Raw genomic sequence first — 20,452 nt, forward strand, 5'->3', positions numbered from 1 at the left:
GGAATAGATACAGAAGACAATAGTGAAAGGGCGTACAATAATTACAAACAGGCAAGAAACGAGTATACAAGAATAAGGAGGGAAGCCCAAAAACAGTTTGAGGAGGATATAATAAATAAAAGTAGTGATCAACCTAAGCTGTTTTACAGCTATATCAGAAGCAAAACTAAAGTAAAAGATATAATACAATGCATTACGGACGAGGGAATCACTTATACACAAGAGAAAGATATTTGTGAAGCACTAAATAAGAATTTCCAATTAGTTTTTACAGAAGAAAAAAGTTTTGAAAGGGACTATGTGGAACACGCATGTCCACACATACTACCAGATATACAAATAGCAGAAAAAGTAATACAGGAGGAGTTAAGTAGATTAGACAGAGGAAAAGCAAGTGGTCCTGATGAAATTTCATGTTGAGTATTATGAGAATGTGCAAAGGAGTTAAGTAAACCATTATTTTTAATTTTCAAGAAATCCTTGAGTCAAGGGAAACTACCTGATATTTGGAAAAAAGCAAATATAGTCCCATTATTCAAGAAAGGAAATAGACAAAATCCTCTCAACTACCGACCAGTATCACTGACCAGTGTTGTAAGCAAGGTATTAGAAAAACTTATAAGAAAAGCTTGGGTAAATCATCTAGAAGAGCACAGTATGATAACAGAAAGATAGTTTTGGTTTCAGAAAAGGAAAATCATGTGTTACTAATCTGTTGAGCTACTATGACAGAGTAACAAACACAATACAGGAAAGGGAAGGATGGGTGGACAGTATCTATTTAGATTTCAAGAAAGCTTTTGACACAGTACCACACCAAAGACTTTTATGGAAACTGTACCATCAAGGAGGAATTCGAGGCAAACTGTTTTGTTGGATGCAAGACTTTCTCATAAAAAGAGAAATGAGGACAGTACTAAGAGGAAACTACTCATCATGGAAAAAAGTGACTAGTGGAGTACCACAGGGTTCGGTGCTGGCACCAATCATGTTTTTAGTGTACATAAAATTAATGATATAAACAGTAACACTGGAAATGAGAGCTATCTGAATATGTTTGCAGATGATGCAAAAATACAAAGGAGAATTACTAGCACAGACTCTTGTAGGGAGCTACAAGAAGAATTAAACTTGATGAATGGAGTAGTACATGGCAAATGTAATTCAATGTGGACAAGTGTCATGTAATCAAGTTTGGTAAAAGTGGAAAAAGACCTGATTGGGATTATAAGTTAGGAAATAAAACCCTATACACATCAGAAAGAGAGAGAGACCTAGGTGTGATTATCAATAACAGACTATCTCCGGCTGACCACATCAGCGAGAAGGTACGGAACATGTATACACTGCTTGCAAATATGAGAATAACATTCACATATATAAATGAAGACATGCTAAGAAGGATAATAACATCATTCATTAGACCAACCCTGGATTATGCATCAGTAGTCTGGAGTCCTCATCTCAAAAAGCATATAGACAAGATTGAAAAAATTCAAAGGGCCGCTACAAGATGGATACCAAGCTTAAGGGACCTAAGCTACGAAGAAAGACTAAATAAACTGAATCTACCAACACTACAGGAGAGAAGGAAAAGAGGTGACATGATAATGCTATATAAGTGCATATCAGGAAAGGAGAAAATAGACATAAATGATTACTTAACATATGGAGAAGCATCAGCAAGAGGACACTGCAAAAAACTGCCTAAGAAGAGAGGTGATAAAGACGTAAGGAAATTCAGTTTCCCAAACAGAGCAATTGATCGATGGAATGCACTACCGAATGAAATAGTGTGTGCCAAAACAATTCACAAATTTAAGGATATGTACGATAAATATGGTTTAAGACACGGGGCAGTACGAACTTGACTCATTCCTGTAAAGATACAATTAGGTAAGAACACACACACACACACACACACACACACACACACACACAATATTGTGTATCACCTTCCATTCGGCAAAAGCGACCATACAGTATTACATTGCAACTTCAGGATTGCATAAGACTTAGTTACGGTACCAGTAATGAGAGTTACAAAAAGAGTCTGAACTACAAAAAGGGCAACTATCAGGACCTGAAGAAGTACTTCTTAGAAATAGATTGGGAAAAGGTGCTTAGAGAACAATATTTTAATGTTATATATAGATAGTTCTGTGATTTCTATGAAATAGGAGTCTAGAATTACATCCCTCAGCACAATGAAACAGAAATTAAAATAAAGAAATAGTTTAAATACGGAATGTAAAAAATCAGAAGAAAAAAATAAAGAGTTTTTCCCGTGGAATAGATACACAAGACACAAGAGTGAGAGGGCATATAACAGCTATAAACAGGCAAGAAATGATTATACAAAGATAATGAGGGAGGCTCAAAGACAGTTTGAGGTAGACATTATAAATAAAAGTAGTGATCAACGTAAACTATTTTACCGCTACATCCAAAGCAAAACCAAAGTTAAGGATAAAATACAGTCCATTACAAACGAGGGGATGATCTGTATACTATCTATCTATCTATCTATAGCCCGACGCCCTAATCCCACAAAGGGTGGCCGCAGACAAAACGCCTCCAAGTCACTCTGTCACCCACCATTTGACTCCCCTCCCCCCAACTCACCCCCCCCTCCCTCATATACCTCTCAACTCCATCCCTCCACCTCATCTGTATACAAGAGAAAGATATTTGTGAAGCACTAGAGGAAAAATTCCAGTCTGTTTTTACAAAAGAAAAATTTTTTGAAAGAAATGATATGGAACATGCATGCTCACACGTATTACCAGATATACAAATATCAAAAAAGAAGTACGGGAAGAGTTAAGCAAAATAAACAAAGGAAAAGCATATGGTTCTGACGAAATTTCAGGTTGGGTGTTACATGAATGTGCAGAAGAGTTAAGCAGACCATTATATTTAATATTCAAGGAATCCTTAGGTCAAGGTAAACTACCTGATATTTGGAAGAAAGCAAACATTGTTCCCCTATTCAAGAAAGGGAATACACAAAATCCACTGAACTACCGACCAGTATCACTGACCAGCATTGTTAGATACTACATGCAAAGCTGATAAGAAAAGTTTGGGTAAACCATCTAGAAGAGGACAGTATGATAACAGAAAGGTAGTTCGGTGTTAGAAAGGGAAAATCATGTGTTAATAATCTATTAAGCTACTATGATAGAGTTACAGAAACATTACAGACAAGAGAGGGATGGGTGGACAGTATCTATTAGATTTCAAGGAAGCATTTGACAGAGTACCGCACCAAAGACTTTTATGGAAACTGTACCATCAAGGAGATATCCAAGGCATCCTGTACTGTTGGATGCAGGATTTTTTCAGAGAAAGGGAAATGAGAACAGCACTAAGGGGAAATTACTCATCATGGAGGGAAGTGACTATCAGAGTTCCACAGGGCTTGGTGCTGGCACCAATTATGTTTTTAGTATGTATTGTGGTAGGTGGGGACGCCCACCATCCACTCACTAAATGTAGTGGTGCTCTCGATTGTCTGCCCTGTCCTCTCCTCCATCCTTCTTTCCTTCCATCTTCTTCTATCTTTCTTTCCTTCATTCTTTCCTCGTCCTTCTGCCCACAGGTGACTTTACACTCCCTCTTCTGTCTTTCATTCCTTCATTCTTTCCACTTCCTTCTGCCTATGGGTGACTCTACACTGAGTGATAAGCCAAATGGTTTCCTGTACACCAGGAAACCATTTACTACGCTGGGTGGTAACCATATAACCAAATTTTGGTGCCTGGTGGTTTAGTGGGTATCTATTGTGCTCCAATTGGATTGAGCCGGTGAAGGTTTATATCCAAGGGATGGTTGGGGTTTATTGCTCACGTAATGCCACTCAGGGATGAGTGAGGTTGGTCACTCTCATCTTAAATGTCAGGACCAACTGCCTAGCCCCGGGCTCCTACGCTCCTCATGGGGCAACATAGGATTGGATGATGGATGGATGGAGAAATGACGTAGACAGTAACATTGGAAATGGAAGATATCTAAATATATCTGTGGATGATGCAAAAAATACAAAGGAAAATTGCTGCTACTACTAATAATAATAAATTGGGGAAAGCCCCAGGAATTGATGGAATGTGTGGTGAAATGCTGAAGCATGGAGGAGAGATAGTAGTAGAATGGATGTGGAAGATGTGCTGATTGGCCTGGGAGGAAGGTAGAGTCCCGGAGGATTGGAAGTCAGGTATAATTATTCCCTTGTACAAAGGAAAAGGGGAATAAAAAGTGTGTGGAAATCATAGGGGCATTTGTCTTCTTAGTGTAACAGGAAAAGTGTATGGTAGGATACTTATTGACAGAGTTAGGGAAATAACAGAGGAATTAGTTGGAGAAGAACAGGGAGGCTTTAGGAAGGGAAGAGGTTGTGTAGATCAGATATTTATTCTTAGATCTTTAATGAAAAAGTTTCTAGAGAAGGGAAAGAAGTTGTATGCGTCCTTCATGGATTTGGAGAAAGCATATGACAGGAACACACTGAGGTGATTTGGCCATGTGGAGAGGATGGAGGATGAAAGACTGACGAAGAGAGTGTATGTGAGTGAGGTGGAGGGGGGAAGAGGGAGGGGGAGGCCGGGGATGAGATGGAGGGATGGGGTGGAGAGGTATATGAGAGAGGGGGGTGTGAGTTGGGAGCGGGGCAGTGAAATGGCAGGGGACAGGGCGACTTGGAGGCGATTTGTTTGTGGCCACCCCAAACGGGATTGAGGCGTCTGGCAATAGATAGATAGATAGATATGACAGGGTGGATAGACAAGGATTGTGGAAAGTATTAAGAATATATGAAGTAGATGGGAAGTTGTTGAATGCTGTGAAGAGTATGTATGATGGTGCTAAAGCTGCAGTGCGTGTGGATGGTGAACTGAGTGAATTTTTCTCTTTGAAGGTTGGGTTGAAACAGGGATGTGTCATGTCTCCATGGTTGTTCTATCTGTACATGGATGGGGTAATAAAAGAGATACAAGGTAGGGCAGTGGATGTTGGAGTGGCCCTAGTGAGAGAGGGTAGTGCTTGGAAACTCTGTACTGTTGTGGGGAGCGCGGTAGCTCGGTGGTAGGGTGTCGGGCTCGTAATCGTGAGGTTGCGAGTTCACGCCCCGCCCAGTGGCTGCTGTGCTGGGAGGGGTAGCGCTCTCCTGTAACCCTAGGAGGGCTATGTGATCTGATGAGGTCTAGCTCGTGGATTAATTGAGGTTTTACCCGTAGAAAGGGTCCAACATGCCACAAGTAAAGTTTGCAAGAAAATGCACTCAAAGTTCGGCAATATTCACATGAGTATAACTCAGCTAATTGATGGGCTAGTACCTTCATTTTTTTTTTTTAATTGAAGCTTGATATGTCTACTTTTTGACTATGACAATGCTGTAGTGGTTATTAGTTTAGCAATTTTTGTTTATTATTCTATCTATCTATCAATTGCCAGACGCCCCAATCCTGTTTGGGGTGGCCACAAACAAATCTCCTCCAAGTCGCCCTGTCCCCCGCCATTTCACTCCCCTGCTCCCAACTCACACCCCCCTCTCTCATATACCTTTCCACCCCATCCCTTCGTCTCATCCTTGGCCTCCCCCTCCCTCTTTCCCCCTCCACCTCACTCACATACACTCTCTTCGTCAGTCTTTCACCCTCCATCCTCTCCACATGGCCAAACCACCTCAGTGTGTTCCTCATAACGCTTCCTATCACATCCACATCAACACCACAACGCTCCTTCACATCCTCATTCGTCAGCCTGTCTCTCCATGTGACTCCACAGGCTCCTCTTAAATAACTCCTTTCCACTGCTCTCACTCTTGACCTGTGTCCTTCCAACAACGTCCAAGCTTCACTTCCATACGTTAGAGTTGGTATCACAATACTGTCATGTAGTAACTTTTTAACTTCCATGCTCACTTCCCTGTTTCTTATCACTGCTTTCAAAGAACCAGCAACCTTTCTTCCCTGCTGTACCCTTTCAAGCACTTCACCTTCCAAACCTCCATCCTTACTCATCACACTACCCAAGTACTTAAACGTACTCACATTTTCCAATTCCTCACCATCCAGCCTCGCTGTACATTCACTGACTTCACCTCTCTCAAAGACCATCACTTTACTCTTCCCTACATTCACCTTTAGATTCCGTTTCTTACACACACTCTCAAACTCATCCACCAAGCCTTGCAGCTCCCTTTCGTCTTCACTCAACAACACAGTATCATCTGCAAACAACAGTACAGGGAGTTTCCAAACACTATCATTTCTCACCAGGGCCACTCCAACATCCACTACCCTACCTTGTACCTCTTTTATTACCTCATCCATGTAAAGATTGAACAACCATGGAGACATGACACATCCCTGTTTCAACCCAACTTTCAAAGAGAAAAATTCACTTAGTTCACCATCCACACGCACTGCAGCCTTCGCACCATCGTACATACTCTTCACAGCATTCAACAACTTCCCATCTACTCCATATATTCTTAACACTTTCCACAATCCTTGTCTATCCACCCTGTCATATGCTTTCTCCAAATCCATGAAAGCCGCATACAACTTCTTTCCCTTCTCTAGAAATTTTTCCACTAAAGATCTGAGAATGAATATCTGATCTACACAACCTCTTCCCTTCCTAAAGCCTCCCTGTTCTTCTCCAACTAATTTCTCTCTTCTTTCTCTAACTCTGTCAATAAGTATCCTACCATACACTTTTCCTATTATACTAAGAAGACAAATGCCCCTATGATTACCACACACTTCTTTTTCCCCTTTTCCTTTGTACAAGGGAATAATTATACCTGACTTCCAATCCTCCGGGACTCTACCTTCCTCCCAGGCCAATCTGCACATCATCCACATCCATTCTACTACTCTCTCTCCCCCATGCTTCAGCATTTCACCACACACTCCATCAATTCCTGGGGCTTTCCCTGATTTAACTTTCTTCATTGCTTCCACAACTTCTATCCTACTGATTTCTTCCTGTCTTCTCACCTCCCTCCTTCTCCCAGCCATTCCCCAGCCACTTATACTCGCATTACTTCCATCCTCTACGTTCAACAATTCCTTAAAGTGTTCCCTCCATCTGCTCACTTTTTCTCCCTTCTTCACTAGTAATGTACCATTTTTATCTTTCACTCCCCTGCTAACTTCTCTTCCACCCTGTCTTACTCTTTTCACCTCTTTCCAGAACATTTTCTTACAGTCCCTCCACTTTACACTCAAATTCCTTCCAAATTCTTCATCCACTCTCTTCTTACTCTCTCTTACTAATCTTTTTACCTCTCTCTTTCTTTCTACATATAACCTTCTCTTATTATTAATGATATTATTAATGATATCTCTTATTATTATTAATGATAATAATGCAATCAGAAAATTAAATCCCAGTGTTTTTTTCTGCTATTACTGAACTATGAGTGCATTTTCTGGCACAATATTGGTTCAAGAATGGTGGTACATGTTAATATGCATATTAATGATCGTGTAAATAACAATAATAATTATAATAATAATAATATTAATAATAATAATTATGGTAATTATTATTGACAATGAAGAAGATGCTAAAATGGAACCTTGAGTGCATTTTCTGGTACAATATTGGATGAAGAATGGTGGTACATGTTAATAACCATGCTAACACTGGTGTAAAACATAGTAATATTATTATTAATAATAATAATGATGATAATAATGGTATTATTATCGGAGATGAAGATGCTGTTATGCAACCTTCAGTGCTGATGATGATGAAGCTGTATAATCCGTCTGTATGTTACTGTCAGTCCAGTCATTATTACTGTTTTTATGCTTTGACAGCCACCCTGTTTAATGAATAATAATAATAACTGTAATATAGTTAATAATAATCTATCTATCTATATACCTAGGCTGCTTCCCCCAAGGAAAGGGAGGTAGCGAGTTATTTAATAATAATAAAGATATTATTATTGAAGATGAAGATGATGATGATGATGATGATGATGAACTTTTATAACCCGTCTTACCCCCCTCTGGAAGTGACATAACCTCCCCACCACCTCCTACTCAACCCATCCCACCACACGTCTCGCTCACTTGACGGAATAGGCTAGTGTACCCTTCCTACATGCAGGCTGCCCGGGCCGATGGTGGTGGCGGTTGATACGGCTCATTCGTAGTTTTTTTTTCACCGGACTATAACCCTTACTTCCAGTATAGAAACTGGCTTTAAAACACTAACAGTGCATAAGAGTTGTACTGTGGTTTTATGCAATAAAACGATTTTGAACAGGCGGCGCGTTGGACCCTTTCTACAGGTAACCCCTCAATTTAAATAAATTTTTCTGTACTGTTGTTTGCAGATGATATTGTGTTGTTGAGTGAAGACGAAGGGGAGCTGCAAGGCTTGGTGGATGAGTTTGGGAGTGTGTAAGAAACGGAATCTAAAGGTGAATGTAGGGAAGAGTAAAGTGATGGTCTTTGAGAGAGGTGAAGTCAGTGAATGTACAGTGAGGTTGGATGGTGAGGAAATGGAAAATGTGAGTACGTTTAAGTACTGGCAGTGTGATGCATAAGGATGGAGGATTGGAGGGTGAAGTGCTTGAATGGGTACAACAAGAAAGAAAGGTTGCTGGTTCCTTGAAAGCAGTGATAAGAAGCAGGGAAGTGAGCATGGAAGTGAAAAAGTTACTACATGACAGTATTGTGATACCAACTCTAACGTATGGAAGTGAAGCTTGGACGTTGTTGGAAGGACACAAGTCAAGAGTGAGAGCAGTGGAAGCGAGTTATTTAAGAGGAGTCTGTGGAGTCACATGGAGAGACAGGCTGACAAATGAGGATATAAAGGAGCGTTGTGGTGTTGATGTGGATGTGATAGGAATCGTTAGGAGGAACACACTGAGGTGGTTTGGCCATGTGGAGAGGATGGAGGGTGAGAGACTGACGAGGAGAGAGTATGTGAGTGAGGTGGAGGGGGGGAGAGGGAGGGGGAGGCCGAGGATAAGATGGAGGGGTGGATTGGAGAGGTATATGAGAGAAGGGGGTGTCAGTTGGGAGCAGGGGAGTGAAATGGTGGGGGACAGGTCGACGTGGAAGTGATTTGTTTGTGGCCACCCCGTACGGGATTAAGGCATCTGGCAATAGATAGATAGAATAATAATCTGGCCTTTAGTTTCTCAAAAGCGCCAGTTCTTCCTTTGGGAATTCACTAGCGCTCGACACACATACATTATTTTTACAATTACAAGAATTGTGACATTTCTCGTTTATAATACAAGCTACATCATATATACATGAAAGTGGCAATAATTAAACCCTATAATCATCTGTCATAGTACCTCTCTCCAGGTCATAGCATTTTGAGAAAAGAAAGGCTTTCAGCTGTCTCTTAAAGGATTCGCAGTAGAAAGTTGTCTTATGGACAATGGCAATCTGTTATATAAGCTAGGTGCTCTATATGCAAAAGAACGATCAGAAAAAGATGACTGATGAATGGCTTCTGGCTCAAGACACAAAGAATCATCTTCACTGCGTAACATCACACCTCAGCGTGCCGATGGGAGTTTTAACAATTCAGCAAGATACTTCTGTTCACCAAACTTAAGAACCTTAAATGTAATAAGACACAGTTTAAATTCAATTCTAGCTTTTACTGGTAACCAGTGCAACTCAATCAGAAACGGGGTAGTTGAGGTTCTCGGGGGGAGACCCAAGATAAGCCGTGCTGCCCTGTTCAACACAGACTGAACTTTTGTTAGTATGTTATTTGAAAGACCAACCCACAGTGAATTACAGTAATCAACACGAGACAAGACCACGCATGGACCAGAGTTAAGAGGCACCGTCTATTCAGGAATTTTCTCACGGGGTATAGATTTCTGATATACAAGTTACACCTTCTGACAACCTGATTAATATGTTCTTTGTAATTTAACTTAGAATTAAAATAAACACCCAGATTTTGAACAGAACTGACTGGATGAAGCTGTGACACGCCAATGTTCAAAGGCAGGGTATTATCAGTGTCACCACCCCTTCTGTTTCCTCTGATAATGATGATCTCAGTTTTACCATCATTCAGCTTAAGTTTCCTCTTAGCCATCCAAATCTTAATATCAGACATTAGAGATTCAAACTTTGTCTTAGTATCGTTGATATCTGACATCTTAATATAGAGCTGGGTGTCATCAGCATAAAAATGATAGGACACATCGTGAGCATCAAGTAGAGACGATAAACTGATTGTGTAGATAGTAAATAGAATTGGACCCAAAACTGATCCTTGAGGGACTCCAAACGGAATGGGAGCAGAATCAGAGCTGGCATAATCAACAACCACTCTCTGAGATCTGTTCAGCAGATACGGCACGGAGGAAAAGGGCACTGTCACGAACGCCAAAAAAATACAGATCATCCAACAATAGTTCATGATCTACTGTATCAAAAGCTGCAGACAGATCCAACAGAACTAGAGAGAGGACATCCCACAACAAGTGTTTGCCACCAAGTCACCCTGAATCCTTGTTAGTGCAGTTTCAGTTGAATGGTATTTTCTGTATGCTAATTGAACAGTAGGAACAACTCTGTTGTGTTCCAGTAGTGGTACGAGTTGATCGAGTATGGCCTGCTTAATAATCTTGGATAAAAAGACAGTTTAGAGACGGGACGATAATTTGTCATGCTCTCAGCATCAAGGCCAGGTTTCTTAATTAGGGGCCTAAGCAAAGCACGTTTTTCAGACTGCACAAAATTACTTTCTAAGAAGCATCCGTTTATTATGTTGCAGATAAATTCTGCAGCGTGCTTATACACATCAGGCAGTTGTGACATGTTACAGGGATCGAGTGAGCAAAATGTTTTACAGTATTAAGTTCTCTGATGTAACATTTGACTTTGTTTACATCCAGCGGATGAAATGTTGAAAGCAAATGATTCCCGGTGCACCTTGGCTGGAAGTCAACTGAGTACGCTTCACTAGGAGAACTGCTGTCTAAATCACATGTGTGTGATATCTTACCTGTAAAAAATGAAGCAAAATCAGAAGCTAATTGGGCATCAGATACAGAAGTTGGTTTAACAATTACATTCCTCTGACCAACCAAATTGTTCACAACTGCAGTTTTTTTTTTTTTTTTTTTTTCTATCATCACCACATGAATCAACTTTATTTTGATAATACCAAGCCTTTTGGGCTTTTACAGTGTGAACGACTTCTCTTCTCGCAAAAACATAACGCAAACGAGTTACTTCGGTCTGCTGCAAGCGCCACTCGATCACATTCTGCCCTTCTAGGTTGAATACCACGGAGAATTATCACGTACAGTGATTGTTTTTATTACCCCAGGACAATAATGGTCAAAAATTGACCTAAGCTCATTGTTGTAAATATCAACCAATTCATCAGAAGAAAGATTTGAAAAATCAATGTAGTTTAAACGCTGATTACTTTCAAGACACATCAACTGGCAGTCAACATTCCTGTAGTTTCTGAACTTGATGACCTTTTTATATGAAGGAGATTTCGGGACATCATAACTCAGAGTGATCAGAGCATGATCAGAGATGAGGGGGTCAAATGAGTCAACCTTCACATCTGATACGTGCGTGCAACCAACAAGGGACAAGATCAAGTCAATGACATGTCCTGAGACATGGGTTGGATTCCTCACATGATTAAAAAATTGTTCTGGGTGATCAGCTCAAGGAATTCTGAAGAAGATGATTTTGACTCTGGACTGTCAACCCAATAATTGAAATCACCACAAACAAGAAGTCCTCCAGGTTTAGGAGAAAACCTTTCAAGAAACTGCCCAAACTCCTCCATAAAACCTCGATCTGTGCCTGGATGACCTGATCGATAGACAATTGTAATTCTAATGGTATTCTGATGGAAATTTATTAATACTTCCATAAATTCAAATGAAGATTGGGTCAGGTCTGAGTCAATAAGAGAAACGTTTGCAAGTGCTTCCGAGTAGATGAGTGCTATGCCTCCTCCCGGTTAGTCAGCTGCAGGCCTGGGAACACTAATAATAGAATGTGTCTTAGGCTAAGCTTTACGAATAATATCAATATCAGACTCATACAACCAGGTTTCAGTCAAGCACAGAATGTCAAGCTCGTGCTGATTTAGAGTTTCATTAATGTTGTCTATCTTATTACGGATAGAACAATATTTAAAAGACCCATCCTTAACTGGTTCAAGAAGGACATAGTCAGTTTTTTTAATGGTCAGAATTGGTGTTTTCAATCAATCTATTCCTATGAGAAATCATAATTGGACAGTCTCTACTTGATGGAAAATGGGCATCCGACTGTGAATTTGAATTAGCATCTTGATGTCTTAAAGAAGACCAGTTGATCCATGTGGGAGAATTTATCTTACTACAATCCTTAGATTTATGGGCTCCAGCACAAAAGACACATTTAGGTTCATCATTTTTTTCTAGAACAACTCAAATGTATGACCAAAGCCTTGACAGTTAAAACCCAGAATCTATCGAAAGCGTGGCATCTTGGAAGATCCACATAGATTCTTGCTGAAAAGTTAAAACCACAAGAAGAATTAAAGTAAACTTCATGAGTTAAGCAATAAATGGCAAATGGAATATAATGTGGACAAGTGTCATGTAATTAAGTTTCGTAAAAGTGAAAAAAGACCACATTGGGATCATAAGTTAGGAAGATCAACCCTACACATATCAGAAAGGAAGAAGGACCTAGGATCTCCGGCTGACCACATCAGCAAGTAGGTACGTAACATGTATACGCTGCTTGCTAATATGAGAATAGTATTCACGTATATAAATGAAGACATGCTGAGAAAGATAAGAACATCATTCATCTAACCACCCCTGAAGTATGCATCAATAGTCTGGCATCCTCATCTCAAAAAACACATAGATAAGATTGAAAGATTGAAAACATACAAAGGGCAGCTACAAGATGGGTACCAAGCTTAAGGGATCAAAGCTACAAAGAAAGACTAGAAAAATGGAATCTGCCAACACTACAGGAGAGAAGGAAAAGAGGAGGCATGATTATGCTATGTAAATGCATCTCAGGGAAAGAAAAAAAAATAAACCAATGAATATATAACCTATGGGGAAGCATCATCAAGAGGACACTGCAAAAAACTAGCCTACATAAAAAGAGAGGCAATAAAGACGTAAGGAAATTCAGTTTCCCAAATAGGGCAGTTGATCAGTGGAATGCGCTATGGTACCGAATGAAATAGTGCGTGCCAAAACTATTCATAAATTTTAGGATATGTACCATAAAAATGTTTTAATACACGGGACAGTATGAGCTCGACTCATTTCTATAAAGATACAGTTAGGTAAGAGCAGTTACGTAAGAATCACACACACACACACACACACACACACATGATGAACTTTGAACTTGCATTCTGACCTATACCTTGGACTGATTGATCTCAAAACTGAATCACTTCATCTTGCCTTACCATCAGCCTTTTTCCCCATGTTAGTACTAAATTGTATAAATACTTTTAATTTTGCTAGGTCAATGTTTGACCTGTCCCTGTGACCTAGTGTTCTAAAAAGCAACAGGTTTTCCCGTGGGATAGCTCTGAACGCTTGCCAAGTTTGGCTGAAATCAGTTAAAAAGTTTTTTTAATTATTTTTCACTTGCGCTCTTGTGCAGTGATCAAAACATAACACCCATTTTCTCTATTTGTACAGTAGGCATGTTTGTGGAAAAAAAAAAAAAAAATAAATCAAATAACTCACTGTCAGCTATTGGTATATTAGGGGATTATATTTAAACTTATATATCAGATTTAGCCAAGAGCTTCAACCTGTCTGCAGTACTTTCACCTACTTGAATTTAACCACATCAGCCTAAGTGTATTATTTAGCATATTGTTCTTGCTGCTGCTAGATGATTTTACTCAGCTTGGGAGAGCTTCCAGTTAGCGAAAGGGTTAATTAAGTCTGTACAGTATACTGTATGTAACTCTTCAAGTCATAAGTGTCTTTAAAAAAATGTTTGGAGATAGCAAAAGTAAATTGAAAGTGACATACCTGGGCTGAAGAGGTACAACTGCCATATCACTGCCATATGTATAACTTGTACATAACCCACAGGAGTCCTTTGTAGTTCAGTTGCCTATACCATTCCACCTGTTTAGTCAAACTTGATAATCTGAAATGCTTGTTAGGTGCCAGAGGCAGCCTTACTTCTCTTCAAAAGTCATTTTTCATTGTCTCTTTGTTTGTCGTAATGAAGTTTATTGAGATGTATGTCCTTGTCTGTACATACTGGTCTGACCATCTGTTCCACAGCCTTAACATTTACAGTCATGTTTGCCTTCTTCATGACTGATTCAGTATTACTGTAGACTGTTACAGTATTACAACTCAGCAGTCATGATGGGGAGAGGTCAGTTTGAGGCCAGGTTGCAGTAACAAGGGTAAAAAAACTCATGTATTATACACCGCACCTGTATAAATAGCTGTACGTCATTTACACTGCTACTCCTCTTGTAGGGTGAACAGTTAACTGTCTTTTTTCACTGTCACAGTGGGAAAATACTTGGCAAAATCAAGAGACATGCATATGTTTGTCTGAACACAGTGAAAGACATAGCAAGACTGAGGCCAGTAACGTGTGATGCAGTGTGTTCACAGACTCCGGTCCTGCCCAGGCTTACCAGAAGTAGCCTCAGAATAGCCCAACTCGTCACCTATTCCTGCTTACAGATACAGACCTCCATCCTAGTCCAAGTGGATGGGAAAAAACACTGCCAACCTTGGTAACTGTTCTGGGTCATTCCACACATGGGGATCAGTTTATAAGGGCCGCATGATGTGCCCTATGAAATGGACATTGTATGTTATAGTCGAAAAAAATGTTCGACGGACTCAGAGGCATTCAGAAAGGCCATGTTTTGCATTCCATTTAATGAACAGTGTTCGGCATAGCCAATGGATTGTTTGGTGGGCTTCATGACATTCATGAGATTTGATATCTGCTTTATCAGGGTTCATTATAGTGAGGTTTAACTGTTGAATATACAATATGTTCATTGTTTCTTTCAAGATTACAGTGTAAGGTATTTTGGTTTATAACATTTTTTGGTGACTGCTGCAAAATATCATATAGACAGCAAAATTATATACAATTTGTAGGTAACTTGTTATAATTATTATTTAGGTAATTGAGTTTTTATGTTGCTGCATTTCTAGGGATACACTTGATAGCATATGTCCCACCACCAGCTTATCAGTTACATCACAGGTTTCCCATCTTTCCAGCGGTGTATCTTTGCAAGCGGACGATGCAGAACAAAGCGCGCCTGGAGCTGGCAGACTATGAAGCGGAGAACCTGGCTAGACTTCAGAAGATGTTCAGCCGCAAGTGGGAGTTCATCTTTATGCAGGTGAATACATGTGAAATGCTGCAAGGCTGAGACTAGAAAAGAATTGTCCTAAATCCTTTGCACTGAAAGATAATTTGGTTTAGAGGTTTGACATGTTCTGAAAAAAGCTAGTTGAGCCTTCCCCCTGACCATGCTTTCAAAGGTGTCAGTCTCATTGCTCATATATTCCATCAGTCAGTTGACCACCAAGAAGAAACCGATGCAGTAGCCCTTGATATTTGTAAAGCTTTTGACAGAGTATGTCACTGCTCCCTGTTATCCAAACTCTCTTGCTACTGCCTATCACCTTTTGTTCCATGTATCTCCTCACATCTCAGCAGTAGGAAGATAGGAGTAATTGTTGATGATGTACAGCATATTCAAATTTTCATTCATTGCTGATATGCCACAAGGATCAGTCCTAGCTCCAGCCCTGTTTCTTGTTCATATTGATGATCACCTGTTTGTCACCCATAATCCCATTCACTTACATGTGGATAACTAAACACTTTACAGTTCCTTTACATTTAACCACCCATTCAGAAAGTTTCATGTCTTTAACTCCCAACTCAGCACAGTAATCTGTGTAAATGAAGATTTTTGTAAGGTTGCTGAATGGGGACAGTTATCTCGTTTAATACTAATAGATAGTTACAGTATTGCCTGATTCTTGTATTACTTTCAATGTAACCAATATTCCTACCTCTAACAGTATTGAAAATGTTGTTTTACTTAACAGCGAACTTCTCACGTTAGATCACTTGCTAAAACCATTTCAAAGAAACTTGGATTATTGTACAGTCTGTAACTTCTTCACTGATAAGCAATTAGCTATAATTTTAAAGTCATATTGGTCATAGTTGGTGATGACCAGGATCCACTCACTTGATGTAGTGCTGCATACATCTTCCATCGCCTTTATCATTCGTTTTCTGTGTCTGCCCTCCTCTCTTTCTATTTCTCTCTGTATATATACAGTCTGTCTTCATCTAACACGGTTAATTGCTTTCGCACCCTTACAGTGTTAGGGAAATTTCGTGTAACAGGAGCTCTTGAAACCCCCTATTTCCTTCTGAACCCCTGCCCAACGAACACTTTTTTCCTCCTTGTGGTGCAAATTTTTTTATACCTCCCCAATTTTAGCCACCTAGGAAGCATTAATATAGTTCAGAAAATTATAAAAGAGTATTATTACAGTTAAAAAAACACATTTTATTTACCTCATGGGAGGATAAGAGGAGACACACTATGCCGGAGAGGAGGTAGAGGGGAGAACACTGGTTAAAATCCTTCAAAGTCAATAGCTTTTATAACACTTCTCACATCATCATCTATATTATCCATGGATATCCTTTTCTTGGAGTTCAGCAGCAGCCTGCCTGGTTCAAAAAACCTTGTTAGCTTCATCAGTGGCTGTGTTAGAAGGGATATTGCATCTGGAAAATTGTACCATACTAGACTATTTTCAACCAACCATTTTCCAGAGTCTTGACAGGGACTTCCTTCCATGCACTGGCCCAGTTGTACCATACTAGAACATTTTCATGTCAGGGGAAACCATGTTAGACGAGGATAGACTGTATGTACAGTAATCCCTCCAATATCCAACGTAATAGAGCCATAGGCAGGTCCGGATAGTGGTCCTGTCCGGATATTGGTCCCCAGCTTATGGACTTGTACTTATGGACCCTTACTCAGAGAAACACCTATACAACTCCCTCTGGACATTCATAGCACCTATTTAAGACCCAAATCACACCAATAAGGCACATAAAAGACTGAAATAAATGCAAAAGAAGCATAAAATGAGGTTTTTGAGGTAGTTTTATACAATATTCAACATTCTGGGTACTTACAAGTCCCTGGCTCCTGGACTGGTAGTTATGGACTCTAACCTAGCCTAACTTAGAAAAACACCTTCCTACTGCACATGCATAACACCCAAGACACAGCATATTCACACCAATGAGGGACATAAAAGAGTGAAATGAGGTGTTTGAGGTTAGTATAGTATGGAAAAAAGTACAGTATGAAACAGTCTACCTACTTACAGCAAGTCCATGGCCATCTCGATGAATAACCGCCTCCTCTCGGACTCTGACAGTAAGAAGGATTTCCTGAAGCACTTGCAGTACACTGTTCATGAAGTCTTGCACTGAACTTAATCATTCGCACTCAGAAGTCCGTTCTCTTCACAGTGCGCACTCATGTCTAACTTATGCTCCATTGTAACTTACTAAGTGTTGTACTCTGCACTTTAACTTTTTCCACTCTTCTAACCATTTTCTAAAGCAAAAACACACAAGTTTATTTACGTTAAATTTAGTTCAAAAATTGTCTTTTCACTCACAACTGTAAATCCGTAACACAATGCACTGTTTTTTTCACTGTACAACACTGTAAATTTCCATGTGGTTTAGTGGAGAAGTTCTTGGTGTCTATTCACTGTCAGAGTCTGAGCGTATCACTGGTAGGTGACCTAGGGGTGCGTCGCTGGGTCGTGGTGATGGCATACCCACTGCAGACGACTCTGAAGACAGATGCAAACTCACGTTGAGCGGTGACTCCACCGTGGCTGATGTGCTGGGCTGTGGCTTGGAGCATGAAGGCCTGTCTTGGGGAGGCAACGGAGTGGAGCCAGGGCAGGGCAGGGCACAGCGGGGGTCAAGGACCTGAAAAAACTGTCAATCGTTGATTGACGCAAGGAACGACAATTCTGACGATTGATGATGCGCTGCCTGAAAGCACGCACTTCCTCCACAATTCCCAAGGGCCCCATCTCCCTGTCGCAGTCCAGGTGTTCCAGGTAGTCGAGAATGAACTCTAGGTGTTCCCGGAGTGCGCTCAGCTTGGGGATGGCTGGAGTTGTGTCATGCTGAGAGGAGTCCGCATCATCGTCGCCTTCCTCATCGGAATCTTCAAGCTAGGTACTGACACCTGCAACTGAAGATGCGATCTCGATATCAGACAATGTCTGATACCCAGGATCTCCCTCATCGTCATCCAACCACTCACACACATCGTCCACATCAACATCGTCGCCATGCATATGTAGACGTGCATGGAAGTCATCCATGTCAAAACATAGGAAATCGTACTCCACATCCGTTCCGAGAAGCAGACGAGACCATCCATTTTCTAGTCTTGACAGGGACTTCCTTCCATGCACTGGCTCAGTTGTAGATTGCAGACTTCATGTTGTAGCAGCGAAGGTTTTCCAAAGTCCGCTGGCCTCGCGTGTCCCGTCCCTCCCTGCGCTCGTCCTCGTCCTCGAGAACAACCATCACCTCGTCCAGGAACTTCCTTCGGTATAGGCGGTTTGTTGCCACGATCACTCCTTGGTCCATTGGTTGGATGAGAGCAGTCGTATTAGGTGGCAGAAACATGCACCAAATCCGGCCATTCTCAGCCACCAAGTCCTTGTCGCACGGGTGGGCAGGTGCATTGTCGAGGAGAAGGAGGGCCTTTACCTGGTCGCGCGGGATTCCCAGTGTCTCCTTCTGGTAATGTATGACCTCCTTGACAAAGTGACGGTGGAACCAGTCTTTGAAGATCTGAGCTGTAAACCATGCCTTCAAAGAATGGTACCAGACGACAGGAAGGACATCCATCACCCCACGAAGACACCGAGGCTGCTTTGCATGGCCAACAATAACGGGCTTAAGCCGGTGCATGCCGTTAGCATTGGCACAACACAAAGCAGATATCTGTCGCTTGGAGACCTTGCGGCCAGGTACACGCTTCTCCGTCTCCTCGGCTAGAGTGTTCGTTGGCAAAGAGCGATGGAATAAACCAGTTTCGTCAGCATTGTAGACTTGACCGAGAGTGAGGCCCTCCCTGTCGATCAAACCCTTCACCTTGTGTCGAAACTCGTCAACTCCATCCTCGTTAGCGTCCAAAGCTTCGCCATGAGCTTTACTGTTGGTAAGGCCATGCCGTAACTTGAACGCGAAGAGCCAACCCTTGGATGCCTTGAAGTCTAGGGCGTCGTGAAGCCTGGTGAACTTCTCAGCAGCAGCCTTCAGCTCCTTACCACGTACCATCACACCAGCAGCACGTTGCTGTCATTACCAAATCAACGTGGAGCGGTCGACTTCGGCAAACTTGGGAGTAAACATCACCTTCCTCTCCACGTTGCGTTTGCTTCTCGACGAGAAGTCAGCCATGTACTGCATGAGTTTGTCTCGGGATCTCTTGATATCAAACAAAGTAGATCGGGCCAGGTTGAACTTGTAGAGGATGCAGGAAGAAGACCACCCCGCATCTACTTTCACCATTATCTCCCGTTTCTTCTCCAGAGTCAACACCAGTCTCTTCCTCTTCTCAGACGGCGGGGCCATCATCACACACACTAATAAGAGGCACTAGAGCAGCAGGAGTGCCTGCAGCAGGTAAGGAACCACCACAAAAGCGAGCACGTGGGCAGCCATGACGACGAGCGTACACTCGCGGCGAGAGACAGGCGGAAAGTGGGGAGGATGCAAGGGCGCTCTAGCGGACGTCGGAGGAATGACGCGCCACAACAAAGCTGACCCGCGTCCCACGCGCTAAGTTCAAATTACGGGCGGGAAAAATTCGTGGGGATGTTCGGATATTGGGCGTTCGGATATTAGAGGGATTACTTATATATATATATATATATATATATATATTGTTACGCTGTTCGCCTTTCCGTTCCCACGGATGCAGCCGTTACAGCTGGGCTAGGGGGATTATGCAGTATGTATCCGTGTCATTCGCGGAGTTTAAATTAGCGAGTGTTACAAGTTCTTTTGTTTCTTTCGTTCCTGCCACTGAGGGCAATTTTATTTCATACCATGCTGAGAATGCATTTGATTATTTTGATTGTCTTATGTGAGCCACCAGTATATTTAATGATGTTTTGCTTGCATTAGAAGTACCAATTCATTGTAGAGAGAGAGGGCACGAATTTAAGTTCCTCATTAATTAATCTGATTCATGCGTTCGCGCTTGGCTGCGCGTGGGCCTGGCATCAGCGCAGTCTCTTCCCAGCCAGCTTTAGTATCGGGTGCTTGTACACTCTCTCTCTCCCCAGTCATTTTTATGCCGA

At 41.3% G+C, this 20,452-nt stretch overlaps 1 protein-coding gene across 1 annotated transcript in view; it reads left to right on the forward strand.

Moving 5' to 3' along the window:
• The window catches only part of LOC145411804 (regulator of G-protein signaling 7-like), a 344,883-nt gene that overhangs the window by 159,909 nt on the left and 164,522 nt on the right, over window positions 1–20,452 (forward strand). Inside the window, exon 6 of the mRNA XM_080281748.1 lies at window positions 15,278–15,402. Coding sequence (XP_080137874.1) covers window positions 15,278–15,402 — 125 coding nt within the window. The remainder of the gene's footprint in view (window positions 1–15,277; window positions 15,403–20,452) is intronic.

This window comes from Coenobita brevimanus, chromosome 91 (assembly GCF_032717465.1).
Source record: "Coenobita brevimanus isolate Jiangsu-jjx chromosome 91, ASM3271746v2, whole genome shotgun sequence".
Lineage (NCBI taxonomy): Eukaryota > Metazoa > Arthropoda > Malacostraca > Decapoda > Coenobitidae > Coenobita > Coenobita brevimanus.